This window comes from Parambassis ranga, chromosome 22 (assembly GCF_900634625.1).
Source record: "Parambassis ranga chromosome 22, fParRan2.1, whole genome shotgun sequence".
Lineage (NCBI taxonomy): Eukaryota > Metazoa > Chordata > Actinopteri > Ambassidae > Parambassis > Parambassis ranga.
Window position 1 is genome coordinate 8854170 of NC_041042.1, and position 21840 is coordinate 8876009.

The 21840-nt window shown below is 43.3% G+C and overlaps 1 protein-coding gene across 2 annotated transcripts in view; it reads left to right on the forward strand.

The window, feature by feature from the left end:
- Positions 1-362: 362 nt before the first annotated feature.
- runx3 (RUNX family transcription factor 3) overlaps positions 363-21840 on the forward strand; it is a 43522-nt gene continuing 22044 nt past the window's right edge. The window contains exons 1-5 of one of the 2 annotated variants that reach the window (XM_028395257.1): positions 363-560; positions 854-964; positions 17007-17248; positions 17844-18000; positions 19328-19432. In XM_028395257.1, coding sequence (XP_028251058.1) covers positions 907-964; positions 17007-17248; positions 17844-18000; positions 19328-19432 — 562 coding nt within the window. In that variant the 5' untranslated portion in view covers positions 363-560; positions 854-906. The remainder of the gene's footprint in view (positions 561-853; positions 965-17006; positions 17249-17843; positions 18001-19327; positions 19433-21840) is intronic. The other variant, XM_028395256.1, reaches the window with a different exon arrangement.

Below are 21840 nucleotides of genomic sequence, written 5' to 3' on the forward strand. Positions count from 1 at the left end.
AATGTCTCTCCAGCTCCTCTACAGTGGTTTCGGTGCTTTCTGCAAACCTCAGTGAGCCACAGTGGCGCAGGCCGCTGCCTGGTTTGAACTCAAAAGAAAATAGAATGTTTCCAAAACTTGGACAACCAATGAAAACTGAGAGAGAAGACGGCAAGTCAGAGAAGAAGAAGAAGAAGCATGGAAAGTACAACCCGAAACAGAGAAACCAGAGAAAAGGCAAAGACGATAGGAGAAGAAGGAGGGGAGGGTGGGAGGGAGAGGCCCGGTGACCTCACGTGACATGTGACGTGGGCTCCACCACTCACGGAGGGGAGTGTGTGTCTCTGTGTGGAGGATGGCGAGGAGGATGCAGATAGACTGTGGCTTTTAGCCTTTTACTAGCACTGACGCTCCAGTCAGGCCACCACCACCGTGGAAGAGAAAGAAATAGACAGACCACGCTATCACGATAGCTGGCTAACCTCAGACCCTCGGCCTGCTGCGTGACTGAGCACCACAAGCCCAGCCCTCCCTGTCACCCCGGGCTCCGTTAGGTGGGCCCCCTCTCATCTCCAGCCCTGGTGAGTCCACCTCCACACCTGGAGACACAAATGCTGTTGTTGTCTTTCTTTAAACTGCTTCTCTGTCAACTGTCGTCTGTTCTTCTCTACACTTCTCTCTGAAACGTCTTTTGGTGCTGCTGCTAGCACATGCTGCTGCTCTCTCTGCAAGCTTGTGGCTTAGGATTCCTGTGGTAGTCACAAACCCTAGATTCTTGGTTGCAAACAGACTCTGAGCTCCAGGAGTTTTGTGCTCCCCTTGCTTCTCTCTCTTTTCTATCTATGGTCATTTGTGTGCCTTTTTCCCTCTTGAGGTCGGAGGAGACTGCCTGCAGCGAGGGCTCCGCACCCTTGTGGCTTCCCTGTCATGGCATCCAATAGCATCTTTGACTCCTTCTCCAACTACAGCAGCAGTCTACTAAGAGGTAAGTCCTGATCCTCCCCTCTCCACCCCACTCACCCCCTTCTCCTTCCCCACCTTATCCCTGTTCCCTCCCCTGTCCAGTTGTTTTGAATGTATAGCTTTGTCAACAAAAGCACTGACTTTAACTTGTTGAAATGTGATGGCTGGATGCTTCGTGGTGCATAAATGCATTACTCTTCTTGTCCACATACGTGTGCTCAGATAGATTCACAAAGGAGGAACGGATTAGCACAGTAGCCCTCATCTAGTTGACTGATATGGCCCATAAAGGCCTTTGCCTCTCTGCTCCTGTGTTTTCTGTTGACTTGATGGAGTAGCGCCATAATGGGATTCTCACCACAGACATTCATTATCAAGTGAAACACGGCGCTCTCTCTGTGAGAATACGAGCTCAGAGGCTCCATGTGACTGGGCCCTTTACTGGAACACAGCAATACAATAAAAGAGCAAAGGAAAAAAAACATATTAGTATTACTTTCAGGAGGTACTTTTGGTCTGTGTGGTGAGGTGAGTGCACTATAGTTGGTGATGCTATAGCCTCAGTGAAGAAGCCATTTGTTGCCATGGCAATTCCAATCAGCTTTTACATGATACTCTTTGAGAAGACAGAAAATGATCTGATTTTAATAGGAAAATGTGTTGAGTTTATTCCTGTAAGTGATGACAAACATTTAAACTGAAGTTGTTCCTCACACAACCACTGAGGCAGCCACTGAAAGGCAGCAGAAAAAAAACCCTTTCCCCTTTCCCAATTAAGGCCTTGTCGCAGTGTTAATTAGAGACAGCCACAGGAGAAGCACTACCAGTTTGTAATTGTTTGCAGAGTATATCTTAAAATCTCTGGAGCCTCACACATACAGTCAGACAAACTCAGTACATCTGGGTCTCACATGAAAACAATCCTCTGATATCCTCAGTGGAACCGCAGCGACAGGAGATGATGTTCCAGTGTTCTCACAGCTTCTACAGACTTTCAGGCATTTATAGTTTCCTCATGACAAGACTCAGGCCCCCCCTTTTCTCCTCTATAACCGCTGGATCTGCAGCCCTTTATCTCCCTGCTGTTTATAGATCAGTGTGTCACCAACTTCAGGTTTCATGGATGCCGTCTTTCAGGCTGTGTTAGCCTCTAAAATAATGTGCTTTCAATGATCCTGATTTTAATTTTGAACCCTTTTCAGTGCAGCGAGACAAGAGACAGTGGGTCAAGAGAGGAGGATTTAAAACTGTAATCATCCATTGGAAATCATTAGTGAATATGCAATATCCTTTTACAATTCGCTCTGTCAGGAGACTGAAACAGAACTGCAGGAGAACAAAGGCCAAGAGTCATTAAATCCTGCAGTTCAAACTTAAAGCATTTCAAATTGGGACTACCTCATGTAAGCAAAATACCGCAGTGGTTAGTTTAACAACTTGCATTACACAGGCAGAGCAATTTGGCCAAGGTTGTCCTTTTTTTTTTAGACTTAAATCAAACTGAAATTAAGGAGGAACGGTTAAAGAAAATCAGGGAGACTGTTGAATGTCTGGCTTCCCTGAGCTCTGACTTTAACACAGTGCGACATGAGGCTTATGGAAAAACTGTATTCAACTCTTCAGAAGTCAGGAAATACTCATTTGAGCAAACACAGTCACTGAAAATGATTTCTATCTTTAACATTTCAATTCATGCAGCCTTTGAAAAAAAAATAGGCATCAACACTATCACAAATATATCAGCGTAAGCTAAAGACTTTCAGTCTTTAGGCGCTATATTCTCTTATATTTCAACCTATCTCACAGTGCAGACATGTCAGCATGTGATGTGCAACATCAGATGCACTTCGCGTGAGAAGCGAGAGGATGCCTCACCTCAGAAACCTCAGCCCTTCGCTAAAGCTCAGGGAGACACACACAGACACACACACACATAAAACATATGACACATGCACACCAAGACACAAAGGGAACAGATAGTGTTGTGTTCTCATGGTGTTTAAGTCAAGTTTAAAAAATGCTAAGGGCCTGACATCTCATATGTTGTGAAAGAAAAAGAAACAGAGATGTGGAGCTTTGCGTCAACAAGGCGTTAATCTGATGCAGACTCACAACTAACTGCTGTAGTTCACTGATAATAACCACAATGAGGCTACACCTGCTAACCCTCACACAGCAGCACCACAATTTAATCAGAAAGCAGCGTTTTTGAGAAGGCTTTACACTTTTTAAAGAGCAGCAGACTCCAAAAAAAGCAGCCGGACTTTCCTCATGTGAGGCAGAATTATATAAACTTTACTGACGTTTACGATCCTTATGCATTGGCAGCATTTGCATCAGGTGGGGTACCTGGTTAAAGCAGCTGTGATTGGGCCTGTGGTGGCTCATATTGTTGGCTCAGCTTCTGTCACCACATTTCCCTCTGCTTGGAAGGACCGCTGTGTTCCCTGCAGGCTGTTTTTGTGTGTGTGTGTATTTTTTTGTTGAGTGTTACGCTGTTGGGAGCCAGCTCCCTTTGTGGCAGAGAAAAAGGCCTCGGTTTATTAGGGTGGGAATGGTTTTATATGTTTGGCTTATTGCACTGCATGAATGGAAGTGAGGGCTTGTGTGTGAGAAATGCGCCCTGCCTCACCACAGTTGTAGCAAGGTTATTCTGGAGGATTCTGGGAGGTGGTCTGGTTTGTTCTACAAGTGTTAGGGAGGGGAGGGGGAAGCCTGAGAGACACATGCACAGTGTGAGAGAGAGACACTTTCAAAATGAATGTCAACCTCCTGACAAATAAAAAAAAGGCGCTTTTACAGTAGCTCAAAAAAGAAAAAAAAGCTATAAATTCAACAGAGCACATGGCCGGCCACTGCTGAATGTATTAATAACCAATTCATATGGTGACGATTTTTTTCTGCTCTCTTAAAATTAACATGCTTGATTGGAAGCCATTCAAAATCCAGCTGAGTGTGAGGCCCCCCGAGTGACGCCAAAACATGAAGACTGGCTGAGCGGGCTGAAATCTGTAACCAGATATTAAGAGTTTCAATATTTTAAAGTGAAAGCAAATAATAGAAAACGCATGACAGCCACACAGCAGTGAAATCCTGTCTTTAATTTAGCCCAGTATAATATCTATTTATAAAACTCTGAAGGCATATTGGACAGACCAAACGCTCTGGACTTGATTAGGGATGTAAACGTTTTTTTGGAGGTACTTATTTACTTTTTGGTCCGTCTCGCCGCTTTCACCGTCTGTCAACACAACTTTATGGGGAACACTTTCAGGGGTTGCCAGTAAGATGGGTTCCAGGTAGAGCATGCAGAGGGGTGTGCTGATTATGTGGTCGGCTAATCCTAAACCTGCCTCCACCCCTCTGCACACTTTTTGGCTCAAAACATGCTCAGCTCTGCACTGGTCAAGGTTAAAGTTGTGCTAAGTTGTAGCAGTAAATACAATTTTCTGGTGGTTGGCGAGCAACCACAGGGGCCAACTTCTTAACAGCCAATCTGATAATATGGATTTATGTTGTGAAGGTTTCTCTGACTTAAAAGACGTCTGAAAGGTTGAGCAACTTATTTCAACAAACATTCCTGGAAAGGGGAGAGGTGGCGCATGTTTCTGTAACTCTCTTGGAAAATAAACTGGAGGTGCGTGGACTCTGAAGCGGCATCCAGCGAGGAGTGGATGTGATCTGAGGCTGGTGTCGCGCCAAGCAGGCAGGAAGGATACGCTGCTCGGCGTCTCAGCCTGCAGTTCATCCAGAGTTAGTCTGAATGTTAAACTCTGTGATGTGATCATCCATGGCAGCTGTGAGAACAGTGAACTCAGAGCACGTATGCCGAGCACATTCAATCTGAGGTCACTCTCAGATGAAACAAAAAAAAGACTGAAGATGTCCTATAGTCTTACATGAAAATTAAAGAGCGGTGGTTAAAAATAATTGGTACGAGGCACAGAAGAAAAAGTCCTGATAGGATGGTTTATAATGTCTAGACCTGCTTCCTCAAATGGAAGTTGGAAGTAAAAGTATGCAGACTTTGAAAATGCTTGTATAATTGGGTAACGAGGTGGAAATGATCACAATATAAAATTCTTGATTTCTAAAGAGTAATGCCCATACCGGATGAGGCCCTTCAGTTTCTATGAGTCACTTCTGTATGGTTAATTTGCTTCACTTACGAGCTGATAATATTTCATATAAACCCTTACGTTAAAATGATTGAACTCACATCACAGTTATTAGACTTTTCATGATCTCATACGTCCTGTATGGTGCACAACTAAATTAAGCAGAAGCCCTTTTTGCAATTTTCTAATTCTTAATTTCGCTTTAAACCTACGCCCTAAGCCACAGGCCGGCCCCACAGCTTATTACATGGTAAGGCTGGGATTTCAGAAAAAAAAACAGATGTATCACTGTAAGCTAATTTATGTATTATTAACTTCAGTTTATGCAGCAATTTTGCTAGTGTACGGAAATAAGACGAAGAATTTGAAGTAAAACCTGAAATAAGCATTTGTTTCATGACAGGTTTAGTTTGTTTTCTCTAACCAGAATTAGAGAGCTGTGACCCGAGCCTGACTCAGATGAAGAGGACTTATTGTTTAGACCCCTCCCTGTATCGTTAAACAACATCCCTTCTGCTGGAGAAAAGCAAAAATCTGCCCTGTGACTAAGCACAACGCCGATTGCTGTGCACTTTTGTTTTTAACATTACAGTTGCATTCTAACCCACAAATTACTTTAATGGGCGGGCATGGGTCTGGTCTGAAGCACATAAAATGACTCAAACTTATGGAGATCCCACATGTTCAGAAACATATCAGCACTCTCTAACTTATTCTTTTTTTTAAATGAGATGGAAAACGGCAACGTCGGGTTTTACTTTATCATGTGTGAGAGTTTAGCAGATCTGAGGCCCAGAGGAACTCATTCTGTCACCATCAAAGGGATTAAGAGGAATGTTTTTCACAGAAGAAATCCTGCTTTCAAGACTGAATCTTCACTTCATTATGAGCAACTTTAATCATGCTCAAAACATCCTTATAGCCCATCCTTCTTCCCATAAGCGCAATAAAGAAAAACTTAATTACGGTGGAGGAAAAATGCAGATAATGATAGGATGTGAGAGGCTGCAGGCTAAATGTTTTCTGATTCTCTATTTTCCCAGAATTTTTTTTTGTTGAAAGTTGTTTACATACAGCTAATTGTCTTTGCTGCAATAAAACATGTTTTTTGGCCTGTCTTTTTTCCTGCCCTCAAACATAACTTTAACCACAGGGAATTGATTTTTGTCGAGGCACCATTTCAAAAATGGAATTTTAGTTTTCTCATTGGGGGGTAACTAATAACTGACAGTGCTAACTGCATCAATAATGGGCTACCTAATTGTGCTTTTCTGCTCCGCTGCAAAAAGGAAGATTTTTCATCATTGATTACATTATGGCTAAAAGATGAGTGAAAGGAGGACTGGTACCACTCTGCAGGTAATCCTGAAACACCAGCTAACCAGTTAGCATAGCTTGAACACCTATTAGTTAAGTTAAAACTAAAGTAAAGTAAAAAAGGTGCCAAAAACTACAATGTTTGACTGCGCAGTTAAATTCTTCTCTTGTGCTCAATTGTTGACCATATTTCCTTTTTCTAATTGTGCCTTATATTTATTCTAACATCACAAAACTCCATGTGGAATCAACAGCAGTCTCTAATATCATAATACTGCAGCAGATTTTGCCCTTAAGTAAACTTTAGTGAGCCTTTTCTTTGCAGCTGCTCACTTCTGTATTGGCTCAGGAGGAAACACTGTGCCAGGGATTCCCCCCTCAGCTGTGCAGCAGAAGTGGCCCCTCCATTTCTTTCTCCATAGTCTGTTCTGCTGTGAGGCCACGCCGTCTGTATAGCAAAGACTGTTCTCACGTTCTTAGACGCAGCCGTCACATGCACAGACGCAACAGGAACTTTATGGCGTACACGAAACACATGGCAGCACGTATAGGCTGCGCAGACAGACAGACAGACAGACAGAAGTCACACACACACACACAGCCTGAGTTTTCCCCATGCTGAGTCAGAGAGGAGCAGTGCATGTCAACATGATGACTGTGACGTTTTCCCCATCTAAATGCTGTCTGACCTCACTATAATAGCTGGTCAGGGCTAACATATGGTCTCCTGATGCCTTAGTCCAGCGGAATTACCCACATAGTGACTAAACAGCAGAGGGCTTCACTGAGAAGCCACTGCTTTCTTCAGCTTGTCTTGTGCTTAAAAAATATTTGACTACCGTGCACTGTGGTCACTCCTGTGTGAAGATACAACCGTGTTTTAAAAGGTCTTAAAAAGCAACTCACTAACATGTCCCTATTAGTATTTTGGATTTTATAGCTGTTCTGTTTGTCATATTAAAATGAGCATTTGTCCTCAGTGAAACCGGAGTCTGTCAGCTCTGCACTTTATGGTGTGACAGCCTGCCGTGCTAACACTGCCAACCTGGCAGAAAGACGTTTGTGTCAGAAGGGCCTGACAGACTTGAACACAACTTTTCCCCTTTAATCAGCGTGATGACATAAGAGGCAGACAGGGAGCCAGTCATTCAGTCAGTATAGAGTTTGATTAACCTAATCACCAGGCAGCCAGACTCAAGGCTACTGATTGGGTTTACAAATGCTCCTTGTCATCGTTGTGTCATTAGCTCGTCGTTAGCTGTGGCTGCCTTGACGTGGAGCAGCGACAAGCGGGGTCTAAACACAGCAATCACAGGATTAGAGTGCAGTTACAGCAAAGCCTCAATAGACGCCTCAGGCTCTGAGTCAAAGGAGGGAAAGTTCTGCCTTACTATGCAAGCTCCACGTGGCTAGGGTGCTAACTGTACACAGGCAATGCCACTGCTGATTAGTGATGGAGATGATGAGAGGAAACATTCAGGCACCTTCGGACACACGGGTGGTTTCCCGGACGCCAATTAAGTCAAATCCTTGACTGGAGAAATGATTTGAATGGAGGGACTCCATTGAAAATAACTTTTAGCCTCCAATTAGGTTTGCTTAATCTACAACTGGGAATCAAGCCCAAAAACAACACAGAGCTGCATGCACGACAGTGACTTTCTGTAGTCACTGCAGAACGCCTGAGTGACATTTGGAGAGGATTCATTTTCCTTTGATTTAATTTGTAATCAATTGTAATGATTGACAAAAAAAATCACTTACTGTGCAAAAGATTAGATTTATGAAGGATGACAATATTATGTGTCTAAGTGCTTTTCAGAGCTCCTTGGCTTGCAGGCTGAGAGCCACCACACCCTTGTTTCCTAACGATGAAAAGCTCAGAGGGCCAGACGAGTACTTTCCAAGAGTTGTCTCACGTCTGCAGAGGAAAGTGGCATGGACACTCGTCAGGAAACCAGTGCAGGGTTCCTGCTTCAATCTGGTTGAATTCTGCTGTGAGTCAGATGGTACTTGGGAGGCTGAAGGAAATAAATGCAAATTCAATATTTGGAGGCTCTTTGAAGCCTATTTGCACTTGAATGAGTGTGACAGAACCTGGAATGACCCTGCTGAAAGAGCGCCCTAACAGGAATGAAAGGAGAGGGACAAATGTAGATGACAATAGTTGGAAACGTGTGTGTTTGTGTGTGTTGATGATTCTGTGCTTGAATGTGTGTACGTGCACAGTGGTGTCAAACATGCACAGAGAGCACTGCAAGGAGATTTGCTACCTAAAACTATTTGAATGCACAATGCAGCTAAGAACAACACATATTTGGCTCAAACCCATGTTGGCAAAGCTCTGACTTGCATTTTGCTAGTTAGCATTCATACCATTCATGTCATACGTTACATACCTTACTGTGTTCCTTCGCAGTTCAAAGTAACAGGGACCTAGTCTCAAAAAAGTAAAAACATGTGGCTTTTGTTGCAGAGAGGAATGAACAACAGAATTCCATGTGCAACCACATCAAAGTTCTCCCTCGCCATGGGGCTAAACGAGGGCAGACTGTCCTGCTTGCGCCTCCTGACAGGACTGCCACTAATTAACCAGATTTTAAAAGTCACACTTCCTCCTCATCAATATTCCCACTCTTCATACTAATCTGTGAAGCTTTTAAACATGCAGGGCTTCACTTTGAGTTTCATCGAGTGGGGACAGCCACACAACATGCACAAAGAGGCATTGTCTGCTGGTGAAAATGTGGTTTACAGCTCTGCTATAATGGCTTGGTGGTTGCTGGAAGCCATGCGCACTTCCTAATATTCGGCTCACATGCGATTTCATTTTGAGTAAAGACTGAGCTGTGGGGCTTTGCCTTTGTGTGAGAGGGACGCCTCACAACTTATTTTCTGAGCTGACAGGCTCGGGCTCCTTTACCCCCTCCCCTGCTCCTCACCCCCCCTCTCTGGTGGCGCTACTATATTTGTGTGGGATCTCTAGCGATGGAAGAGTAGACGCAGGCTGCGTTGCCAGTCAAACGTGTTCGGGCTGTCAGACTGAACGGCTTCCAGCGCTGCGATCTGTCTCCTCTCCTCGTCAGTGGGAGCTGTTTGATCTGACAGAGAGGCTCCATTAGAGACACAGGGAAGTTCAACTGCTGGGAGGTTGGATGGCTTCAGCAGTCAGAGTAGCAGCCCAGAGAGAAAAAGGTTTGCACACACAGTCTGGTTGCAATCTTGGTGTCTGTGCTGTGTATCTATAAATGTCTCTGAGCATTACTTGTCCTTCTAGTAGGTGTGTGTGGTTACACAACCCAACGGGCTAACATATTTTGGTGGTCGTTTGGGCAAAGGGGTGATGACGCAGTGGGTAGTGATATCATGAATGTGCGGCGCAGAGAGAGAGAGAGAGAGAGTGTGTGAGAGAGAAATAGAGAGAGAGGATTTGCTGAGGTGGTGAGTAAAAGGAGCTGTACCATAGTTTGCCCTCAGTCTCACAGTGGTGATGACCTCATAAACCTGCGCCACAGTCTGACAGAGTGGAGTGAAAGCTGGTGTCAGAGTGATGAAATAGCAGATGATGGTTTGATAAATATGCATCAATGGTTCAGCCACAGACCGTCACTACACTCCCTGCATTTAATGTGGGAGCGCAACTTCCACTAATCAGGAGGAACTCCCAGTGATTCAATTCTCCAAGACAAGAGGGGGATTAGACTGAGCCTCAGGTTGATGTCATCACCTGCTTGTGAGATGGCTGTTAAAAAAAAGGAGAGGGGAGAGTGAAGTGATGTGGCTCCGGTGAAAGATTGGTCTACTGATCTGTGTGTGGCAGCTGGGCTCTGGCAGGGATCTGGCACAGGGGCTGCGTGGCAGTTAAACTGTCACTGGCAGGAACTGTAAATCTTTTGCAGAAGGTAAATGCAGCAAGACAGTGCCACAGGTGCATTCATTAGTGTGTGTGTGTGTGTGTTTACTAGTCACTAGATTGTTGCAGTAGTGCAACTGCTCATCTCTCCGTTTGTCTGTCCCTCAGTTAGCCCAAGGAGCAAGCAAGTCTGCAAGATTTTAGCAGGACACGTTTAGCAAGGCAGAGTGAGTCAGGATAGTGTGTGTATGTGTGTGTGTGTCTGTGGGGGGGTGGGGGTGCTGTCACTTTGGCAACGCAACTGCACATATTGCAGCGATTACCACAGCGGAAAAATGTTTTTCTGCAACATGCAATTACTACAGATTACAGATTGCCGTCCTTGCATCAGAAGCTCTCGCCAGAAAAGGAGAAACACTCCACATTTGTGTGTGCATGTGGATTTTTTGTGTGTCGTTACACACAAATAGACAGAGACACAAAGACAAAGAAAGATGAGAAATGATTATAGCTCACACTAAAAACCACAACTGAAAAAAATGGGGGGAGTTGACGTATTTATGGGACTCATTTAGATTTAAAAGTTATACTGACTTTGAGAGGTAAATAAAAGGAAGAAAAAAAATACAATCTGTCCTTCAGTAAAAAGGAAAAAAGGAGTATAGAGTACATTTTGTAGGCCTTTGTCCATCATCATCAGCATTAGGAAAAGCAAACAGTCATTCTGAAGGAGTATACAAGCATAAATGCCACAAGTCAGATCAATGTTGGACTTTACATTTTGTTCCAGGTTACAAATCACCCTGAATATCAAAAAGCTTCCTTCAGGTCACACTAAACAATATATCCCAAAAAGTGGTGCCCCGCAGCAAGGCAGGGCCCTATTTACAAACCCACCAGATCAAAACTCAACCCAAAGCGCTCCTATAATAGCACTGGGGCCTTTTGGTGAGCTTACCATCCAATGCTACTTTTAGTGGGTTTCCAAAGAATAAACAGGCCTGCAAACCACATCACAGCCTGCTGACTGTCATCGTTGGGTGAGTGTACCCGACGGATGATGTGAGGGCGGAGCGACCGTGACACCGAGGTTTACGGCGAACTCCCCCCCTGCCTGCTGCGGGTGTGGTGAGTGCCATTGAACTGCCACTGACAGAGCAGGGAGGGGGTCGCCTTACCACGTTCAACCCCCTGATCACAGCAAAAAGCAAAGTGTTTCACTGGCTTTTCATGACCTTTACAGGCAAGATATGAGTCCTCACAGGTGTTGGACTGTTATTACTCAGACACATTAGAGCACCATTATTTCATTGTAAATATACTGTATCACAAGTTAAAGTGAAACATTAGCATCTTCCTCATTACCAGTTACTTTTAGGCACCAAAACTACTTGGTTAGAGTTAAAAAATATAACTTCCAGGGTAAAGTTCTCCAATCTGCAACAACCTTCTCATTTAAAAGTGGACATCTGATATCATAGACAAAAAGCCTGAGACCCAGCTGGTTTCATTTGTAATGGTGAGTTATGTATGTTTTTTTTGTAAAATCTGAATCTGAACAGTAACTAGCTACATCCAACAAGTCAAAACAAGAAATACTCAGTAAAGATCATTAATATTTATTCAATCAGCACCTGAGTAAAGTTTTTTTTTCCATCGTTAGACTAAGAAACATCAACATCATAGAGACGAGTACATGTTTAAGTGCAGTCTTTAAGTAGTCCACTCACATTCAGCAGACAGAAATCAAATCACAGTCAGTTGTCCCCCAGCAGCCATTATGTTGCTCAACTGAAGGCTTTAATAAGCCCTTGGCTCCGCTCTGCACCTTTTATAAAATGTTAGCAGAGTATTAAAGATGCATGAGATGAATGCGCTCATTGTCTCCTCTGGTGACTGCCGCGTCCCGGCTCATCACGCTTACATAGTAATTAGCTGCTGGGTTTGGCAATGTCACCATCCTCTTCATCATCGTCAAGAGAAAATACACTCTAAACGCCTTCAAGGATCTGAAATTGGGGCCTGACACTTTTATAAGTTACTGGATGCATAAAACAAGCTACAAGGAGACAAACTACTGAAGAAAACTAAAGAAATTAAAATGAAAATACAGAATTTAAGAGCCATTACGAGCTAAAACAAAGTTTAAGTACACAAATGCATTCCAGACCTCATTAAAACCAACACAGACGACCTCTGTGGATAAAAAGTAACATACAAATTTATACGATCAAAATTGTTCAATGTGTTTCCTATTTTCTCGTCTGAACATCAAAATGGACAAAAGTGACCGCCAATTGTGATGTGCTGACACATTATGTAATCAAAATTTGAGAGAGAATCAGCCATCAGAGCAGCGAGAGCCCGAAACCCAAACAGTCTGTACCCACTCACTGTTGTTTAAAAGTTTCTCCATACACTTGTGTATATAAACACTCTGACGCTAGAATATGATTTGGCTTTGAGGGGGACTGGCACAAATGGCTTTGGTGACTTACATCATGCTTAGAAGTCTAATCACAGACACTCTTGTCATATCAAGCAGAAAAAGTCTATTTCATACCAAGCTACATTTCAAAAAAAGAGAAAAAAAGGAGGGAAGGATAAACAAGCTCTGCGTTCCACAGCCACCACAGAATTCATCATTCATACAAAAAAATACCCCAAGCCCCAAAGTAGAGCTAATTTAATCCGAGAGGAATAAAACTCCATTTCATAGAAGTCGTCCATTCAGAACACTCAGATTTCCACTGAGCAGAAACCCCCGGCTGAAATTCGAGCAGACACTTTTCGGAAGGAATGCATTCGGTGGGTTGAGGGCCAAAGCTTGCCCTGTAATTTGTGAATGTACAGAAATGTGTGACCGCCACAGCTCCTCTAAAGATAGAAATCTTTGTCTTATGTCATCGCCGAACCTCAAACTATTCCTAATTACCCCCATAGCCCCCTTTTTCAAATGAATAGCTACCCATCCAAAGGCTTATGTGTGCACGTCTGAAAATAGCCCCAGAGTTTACCCAGACTAATACATCATATTCAGGGGAGAAAAAGTGAAAAACTTAAAAAGGTATCCAAGACTGTCCCCATCTTCAAAGTGACTTTTAAGTGGCACTGAAAGCAGCGTGGGTGGCATTTAGAGACAGGTATACGTTTACAGACCCCAAAGGCTTCCAGCGGTTTCCCTGCTAATGGGGATCATATTCATATTAGTCTTTACAATCTGACTCATTACACATGTAACCCAAAGTAAGTGGGGTTTCCTCTGGTTCAAAACACACAGAGGAGGGTTCGTTTCTTCTGCAGGGTGTCATTTGATTTGTTAAACTTTGTGATTTTACTTCTCCAATGAGTTATAATGACACATTTAGAGCTTCCTGATGACTTTTTCTGACTGCTTTCTGATACCACAGGGAGCCATATTTATAATGAGTGTATGCATCACAGATCAGATAAGGAATACAAGGATGGAGGCAACATCTTAGGTTTTTACAGAGTAAGAATCACTACACAGCGATGTGATTTCTTCATTTACATCTGCAGGATCCTTTTTCTTTTTATCCGTGAATATACATGCTGAGGCCTTTTTGAGGTGGGTCCGGGGTTTCACATATCCTCCTGGAGTTCTGTCTTGATTTCAGGCTCAACCCACTTGGATCATTAAAAATCGTTCAGGGGCACGGCGGGCTCTGTCCTCAATGCCTGTGCGGCTGAAACTGTAGAAACTGCATGTTGAAATGCAGAGGTCTAAATGTGACAGGCGCCCGGAGCACACATTACAACTGAGCAGGGTATAGCTGGGGCGTGTGGTCACATATTAATAATGAACTAGGGCAGGAGGACGACTAAAATATCACCAGCATTGTCATTGTCCCAGTCGAGCTGTACTCAGAATAGAGGCAGCATGATAGGTGATCTGATCAGACATGATGTTTTAAAGAGAGGGTTACTGCTGTTACACACACAGACCTGAGTCCATGTGTGAAGCTTCTGTGGTTTGGACCAAATCTGACACACATACAGTCTTAAAGGGGACATTTATGATGTTAAAGTGTCCCTTCTTTTTTGATGATGAATTAAACAACATAGGTTCTTAGATTTGATGTCATTTCTAGTGAGTGGCATGAGTTTTTTTTTAAATTATATCCCCTACAGTCACATCAAGAAAGAAAGAAAGAAAGAAAGAAAGAAGTGGTAGCCACACAAACAGGTAAATAAAATATAAAAAAAAACATTTAATGGCCACACGTCATTTAAAGCCTTTTTTATTTTGGCTTTTATTAAAAATAGGCTAACATGTTCTTCTTCTGCAGCTGTTATCAGAAACTGCAGGAAAACATGAAGCCACTGCGATGACTCCTCACGCCACTTAACTGCACTTCATTTACTCTCATGCAAGTAAACAACTTAAAAGTCCCCACACGTGCACGCAGGCAGGCAGGCGCGAGCACGAGAATAAAAGATGTCATTATTAAAATAAAACTACTATTTAGTTTCTAATGCATTTTATAAATGCTTAGCAATGAAAATCCACAGGCCTGTTCAATATTTATTTTACTGTCCGTAAGTCATTAATTAAATTAATGTTTTAAGGCACTTTTAAAACATTAAATTTCATACTCCATTTTTACAGTAAACGACATCAGCGCTGACCACAGCCAAAGGGTGGGCCGTGTTAATAATATTTTAAGCGATGCTTGAGAAATTAATGAAAAAGCCACAAATTACAGAAGCAGTTAATTCTGTAATTATTATTTTTAAAGAAGAAAATGTAACTTCTGCATCATCGAATGGCTTTTTCACGCAATGAATAAACGAATAAACACCAAAGATTTAACAATAATTTGATTTCTCAAAAATAATCATTATTATTGTGATTCAGCCAAAAACTCGTTCCTACATGTATGAAAAAATGTTCAAAATGTAATAAAAATCTCTACACAAATAGAAGCTGTTAATCTGTTTAGGCTAAAGTCGAAATTAATTCATATTTCCGACTGTTTGAGAGCACAGATAAAAGTTTCCTTTCCTCTGCAGATGTGAAATGTCTGCCTGCAGACCGTCTGAGCTGACAGCGATTGAAAAGGCAAATGCGCCAACTAGTGTCAGAAGGCAGCATGTCGGCGGGACTGCAGGGTGTGCCGTCATTTGATGTAACATTTCTAATGAATTTAGCCTCCGGCGCACGCTGATTACTCTGTTGTGTCGTTTGATGTGGAACAAAATAAAAAAACACTGCTTTAATTTTCTTGTTTAATTCAGTTCAGCCAATTAAAGTGATACGGATCTGCCTTATAACGCATAATTTCAGTCTATGAAAATGTTTAATTTACTTTGAGACAAAGTGTGAAGCCTCCAGATATTACATGAATAAATGAGAATAAAACCGCAGGCCTGTGCAACCACAGAGCTTCTGCGGAGGAGTCATAAACAGCTCTGATAGAGATGGGTCAGAGGAGGTGCTGTGATAAGAGCAAGGAGTGTAGAGGTGCACATGCTCTGATGTTTTACATATTTTAAGATGTGCATCAGAATAATTCAGCATCTTCACACAAAAAGCAGGATTAATGTTTTAAAAAAGAGAAAAATCTAAAATCTTTGCACTTGCTTTACATGCGCAATAATGACATTTTTAACCATGTGTTTCTTTTTTTAAAAATCCTCTTTCGTCGTACTTTATTCTTAAATAAAAAGCATAAAAAGCATGTAAAAAGAAAAGCACAGATATGTATCAATAATCCAGGTCGTCAGTGACAGCAGCACACAGGGTTGCTGAAGGAGCAGCGGAGAGTTTGATTGGTCTGATGAAAGCCCAACCCAGCGGATTCATTGGTGGAAATCATCCCCACACTCCCAACCACTAAACTAAATGACTAGGGTAAAATAATATCGCAGCACTCTGCACTCTGTTCAGCCTCACGGCTCTTTCAGATCCATGAGCTAAAAGGATAACTTTTTTAAAGGAAACTGGATCGACGGGAGCGCTCCTCTTATCCCAACATTACGCTGTTGTTTGTGGGAAGACTCAACGGGGGACACGGCTGCACGAACTTTTACGCACGAATAGGACAGTGCTGTACTTCAGCTGCAGTTTGTCTGTAGATATTCGAGTGTGAATTTTTTTTTAATTAATTTTACATTTTTGCGATTAATTTGATTTTGAAGTGAGATCCAAGACGGCGACTGACTTTTTTGTTTATTTTTTCATTCTTGATTTCTTTTAAAGTTTAGCCGAGACAGCCAGTCAGCTGGACTGCGTCGCTTTTTACAGGGTGACTGGATTACCTGATCACTGCCAATTTGTTGTCAGTTGTTTGGCAATAAATTATTTTGCGGGTTCATTCACTAATTTGCGATTTAAAGTGAGAGCCTAAGTACTTTTGGTGGTGTTGATATATTGTTTACACGCAGCTGAAAGTATCCTCTCAGTGTGTGGTAGATAAGAGCGCCGATATAAGTTCAGCCCTGTCAGAGACTTAAGGGAGCTTTTGTCTGAACGTTTTTGCTGCAGTTAGTGAAAAACAGAACAGCCCTGATGATCATCAAGCTGACGCATCATGTGCAGATGATCTAGAAACACAGTCATCAGAGTTTATTGTTTCTATTGAGATAGCGAGGCTCCTTACACGCTGCGCTCTCGCCCTCAGCCCTTTGCGCTCACAGTGGACTCTTGAGACCGACGGCGTCTGGATAAAAGACACTTTCCCCCCTCAGAGTTCTGCTCTTCTGAACCAGTCAGGTGGCACTGACCCAAGCTGTTGTGATGCATATTCCCGTAGAGCCGCCCACCACCAGACGGTTCACGCCGCCCTCCACGTCCTTCCCCTGCAGTAAGATTGGAGACGGCAACGGGGCCATGGCCACCCCGGGGCCCCTCAGGTCAAGACCGGACACCAGGAACGTGGTGGACGTCCTGGCGGACCACGCCGGCGAGCTGGTCCGAACCGACAGCCCAAACTTCCTCTGCTCTGTCCTCCCGTCTCACTGGAGGTGCAACAAGACGCTCCCCGTGGCTTTCAAGGCAAGACACATTGCTTCTGCTTGTAATTTATTGTTTTAACATTAAAGATGAAAAGACCTCAAACAAACCAAAGGGGTTTGAAGAGGTAATCCTATTGTATGCATTTATAAATTGGAGTGAGGTTTTATCTTCTGAATATATATAAACTGTAATATTAAAATATAGAAACTTTACATTTATTGGATTTATACAAAATAATATCCTTGTAAAGTCGGACCAGAATAATAGTGAACTTAGTTTTCTTATAATTTTATATGTTAGCTATGATTATGGATGTTTTAAGAATCCTTTGACACAGGGTCAATATGGGCCTTTTAACCATCAGTTGTAATAATATGTTTGGAGATGACGACATTAGATCATAGGGAAAATGAAGAAGGTAACAGAATGCACTTTGACTTTATTTTCCTGTTTGAATGTTGACAGTTGACAGTGAAGGGAGTCCTCAGGGAGACCTCAGTTTATTGTTGACATTGTGGTGAAATTGTAAAGATATCTGCGTTTAATATATGGGAGCCGGATGCGGTTTTACGCGCGCAGTGTGTACATTTGGTTTGGTGACCCAGAGTGACCGCTGGCTTTCTCCTGTGCACAGGTCGTGGCTCTCGGTGATGTTCCCGACGGCACTCTGGTAACCGTGATGGCTGGGAACGACGAGAATTATTCGGCCGAACTGAGGAACGCATCCGCCGTGATGAAGAACCAGGTTGCCCGCTTTAACGACCTGCGCTTCGTGGGCAGGAGCGGACGAGGTGAGTTTAACCTCAGACACTCACACACACACAGGGCTGCGCACCCTGAGAGCCTCTGCTCCTAATGCCATTTGCAGCAACATTTGGAAACGTACTTATAATAAAACTACTGGATCATATTTCTGGGTCTAAGTGGAATAACGACTGACAGCCGATAGCGTATTATTATTTTTGAGCGAATTAGAAAAAAAATATACATGACTCCAGATGTGCTGCAGGGACGCACATACAGTGAATACTGATTCACGATGCCCCTTATATTATGGTTATTAAACAATATTGATCTGCAAATGTGGGACCATTTAGGTATGGGTACGGGGAGTGCCCACACTTTGCCAACTGATGTCCACGGGTGTCATCCGAAACATCTGTCCTGCGTCACGGTGCACAGTTGCAATGTGGCTGTATAATGATCTTAATCCGAGAGAATACAAATAATTATCCACGTGGTGCAAGTCGGAGGGGCGGATGAAATACCTCCTAGCATTTTTTTTTTTGTTTTGCCCTTGAGCAATATGTCCAATAATCCCCGTCTCCGTTTAGACCCGCATCATTCATCGTGGGTGTTGTGTTCAATTGCTGCATAAAAATTCTCACACATACAGGCCTGTTTGCAGGATGTTGTGGTTAAAGCCCAGGCCTACTGAGCAACATTTTGTACTATATACCCAGTAAATCAAAACCTCTCAATATTCACCCATTCCTGCACAAATACACATATTTTCATAGATCTGACTGTTCACAAAAATCTTAAAGCGGAGGCACCAGTGTTTTCTAAAAAGCCTTTCTGGCCTTTTCTTTTTAATGTCAAATGACTTGTGATTTCATGAATGGAAAATGGAATTAAAAAGTAACCCATCATTTCTGTAGTCAATTATCCCACACGAGGATTTTTTTTCTGTCCTCCCACGCAGTCTCTTTTTTAACAAGAGATGCCTTTCTCCGAGCTGAGCTCCGGACCCGCTACATGGTGCAACCTTCCTCCTCACTGCAGGGACTTTGATGCATATGGGAGCAAGATCCCGCCTTGTTGAACAATAAACTATTGCTGTTAGCTCTCTGGGACAATCTGGAAGACATTCTCTTAGTAATAGGAATCATACCCACAGTCAGAGCGTCAAGAGACAGGGCCCGTGGCTTTGAGATATATATATATATATATATTTAATTCAAAGACGGCAGCGAGATAAAGGCAGATGATATTTAAAGTTGAACAAGTGAGGCATTGTTGCAACAACAGGACATAATAGTTTTACAAATAATTAGAAAAATCTCTTCCTAAAGTGAAACATCTCATAAAAATCACGGACGTGTTGCTGTGCTGCAGGAAAAAGCTTCACTTTGACCATCACCGTGTTCACCGGACCGCCACAGGTGGCCACCTACCACCGCGCCATCAAGGTCACCGTGGATGGACCCCGAGAACCGCGCAGTGAGTACAACGCACGTGCACACACCCATAACACCCACCAACACCAATGTCGTTACATGCTAAAGTGCATTGTGGTGCAGTGGCTCCCGATGAGAACAGCTATTCCTGGTGAAATGTGTCAGTATCTCTCTATACTAAAGAAACATGACTCATATACAGCAGATGATACCGGGGTGGGTGTGTGTGTTAGGCACTCATCACATTGTGGAGGTAAAAAATCTCTCACACCATCACATGTGAAAGGATGAGCATTCACCAGATTTATTTTGGGGTTAAGACTTGGTTTTGGGGTTAAGATCAGGATTGAGTCTGGGTGAAGCTTGGGGTTAGGCCTGCAGTGGTTATGGTAAGCCTCTTGAGAATGAATGTAGGGCAGCATATTGTCCTCACTAGAATAGCAGGTTTGTGTGTGTGTGTGTGTGTGTGTGTGTGTGTGTGTGTGTGTGTGTGCGCGTGCATGTGTGTGCAGCAGGCACAGGGAAGGGCCCAGTCAGAGGAAACTGTAAAGCACATTAAGGCATAACCCAAGACCACTAAGAGGAGCTGAGTGAGTCTCCAAGCCACAGGTGGCTCAGCTCAGTGGAACTCTCCTTCTCCTCCTCCTTCTCACCCCTGCCTTTCTCACTGCTGGTCAGAGGGGTCGTACCTGCCCGACCACATAAGTGGCTCGCTGATTTAACACAGGGCAGACTCCAGCCACTGTTAGCCCTAGCAGGGAGGCTGAGCAAGCTATAGCTGTTAGCGCCATCGTTCAGCCACGGCTACGTTCACATGTGGTTTAATACTGCTGGTGGGGAGTTGTGTTACTCAGATGAGTCAGTTACTGAGGGTTAGAGTCCGTATGTGCGTACAAGCATACATTTTGTGTGAGCTCAAGGTGGGATAGATGAGATGGGTAGGATTTCGCGATCATTTCTATGAAGGGATCGAGCTTTTGATGGTTCTAAAGTGCAGGGTTTTAGAGGTCTTTGTTCATGTGGATGTCTGTGGGTCATGCTCATGTCTTTAGAGGTGGATATTTGGAACAGGGTGGATTTAGCCCAGTCAAAACAGAACACTGAAGGGACAGTGAGAGTGGTTGCAAGTGCCACATAAGAGGGGATATAGCTGGCACAGGGAGCAGAGGGGCACATGGAGAGGGACATCAGCCACCTGCCAAGCTGGATGCTATTTGCAGAGGTATAAAAGAGAACAGCAAAGGAGGGAAGGACTAGATAATAATAAACACTGTATTACATGTGTGGATGGCTTCCATTCTCTTGTTTAAAGAAAAAGAGCATACATGTGTAGGTATATGTGTGTGTGTGTGCGTGCATAAATGTACTCTCACAAGCATCTGCGAGTGGCTGGGTTTGAAATAACTGTGTACATTCAGGTTGTCTCCTGTCTGTCTGTCAACATGTTGCGGCTCCAGCTGAGGCGTCAGAGTGGCCATGCTACTTTTACACTGGCGCTGGGTGCTATAAAGTGACACTGTTTAATATAGGCCTGTAGGAATTTAGGGCTCCATTAAACTCTATTTCACAGTGCTGAGAGGGAATTCATAGAATGACAGAAAATAAACTTCTGGTTATTTAAAAAAAAACATCTGAATATGATTTATTCTTTAGTTTAAAGATGACAAAGACAGAGATGATTAGATTTGTGCAGAATGTGAATTAATATATCCAGTTACACTGCACTAAAAAAACAGTATCAGCATTCAGAGGAGGAGTATATTTACTTATTATTAATTCCTTGCATTGGTTTGAATGAGCTGTCAGATCTGAAGATGAGTTTTCAGTCCGACGTTGGTGTATTGAAGGACTCAGCCTCAAAATAGAAATCACACAAGACGAGATAAAGGACCTCTCATATTTAAACAAGAAGCACATTCTAAGACTATAATGTCAGTCATGTTCCAGCACACTCAAAGCACAGGAACACACACAACCATTCAAACATTATTAGGACCATAAAAATAATCAGATTCTTTTCTAACCACAAGGCACCACATTATATCGGCTGTACAGCGTTCAGAGCCAAAGCAGAGAGGCACCATTGCCAGCACATAAAACTAACAGCATTTTTTCATTAGAAATGTCATCCTCTGAGACAGTTATACTGCTTTGATCCTGGCTTTCTATTTTTCATCAGTAATGCCACACAGCGCGGCCCCGCACATCTCGGTGCAGACAGCCTGAAGCCACTCTTGGCCAGCGCTGTGCTCACCTGTCTGCAGGCTGGCAGGGCTTCGGGGCGGGGCTGCACAAGGGCTTCGCAGGCTGTTTGCGTACGGCCTGCATTTGCATGGCTGCCAGCCGAGCCACGGCAGGAGCTGGCGCTGAGGGTGGAGGAGGGGGGGAGGTTTTATTAATGTTTACTGATCCAGTCAAGAGAACCTGACGGACAGGGCTGCAGCAGTGGCT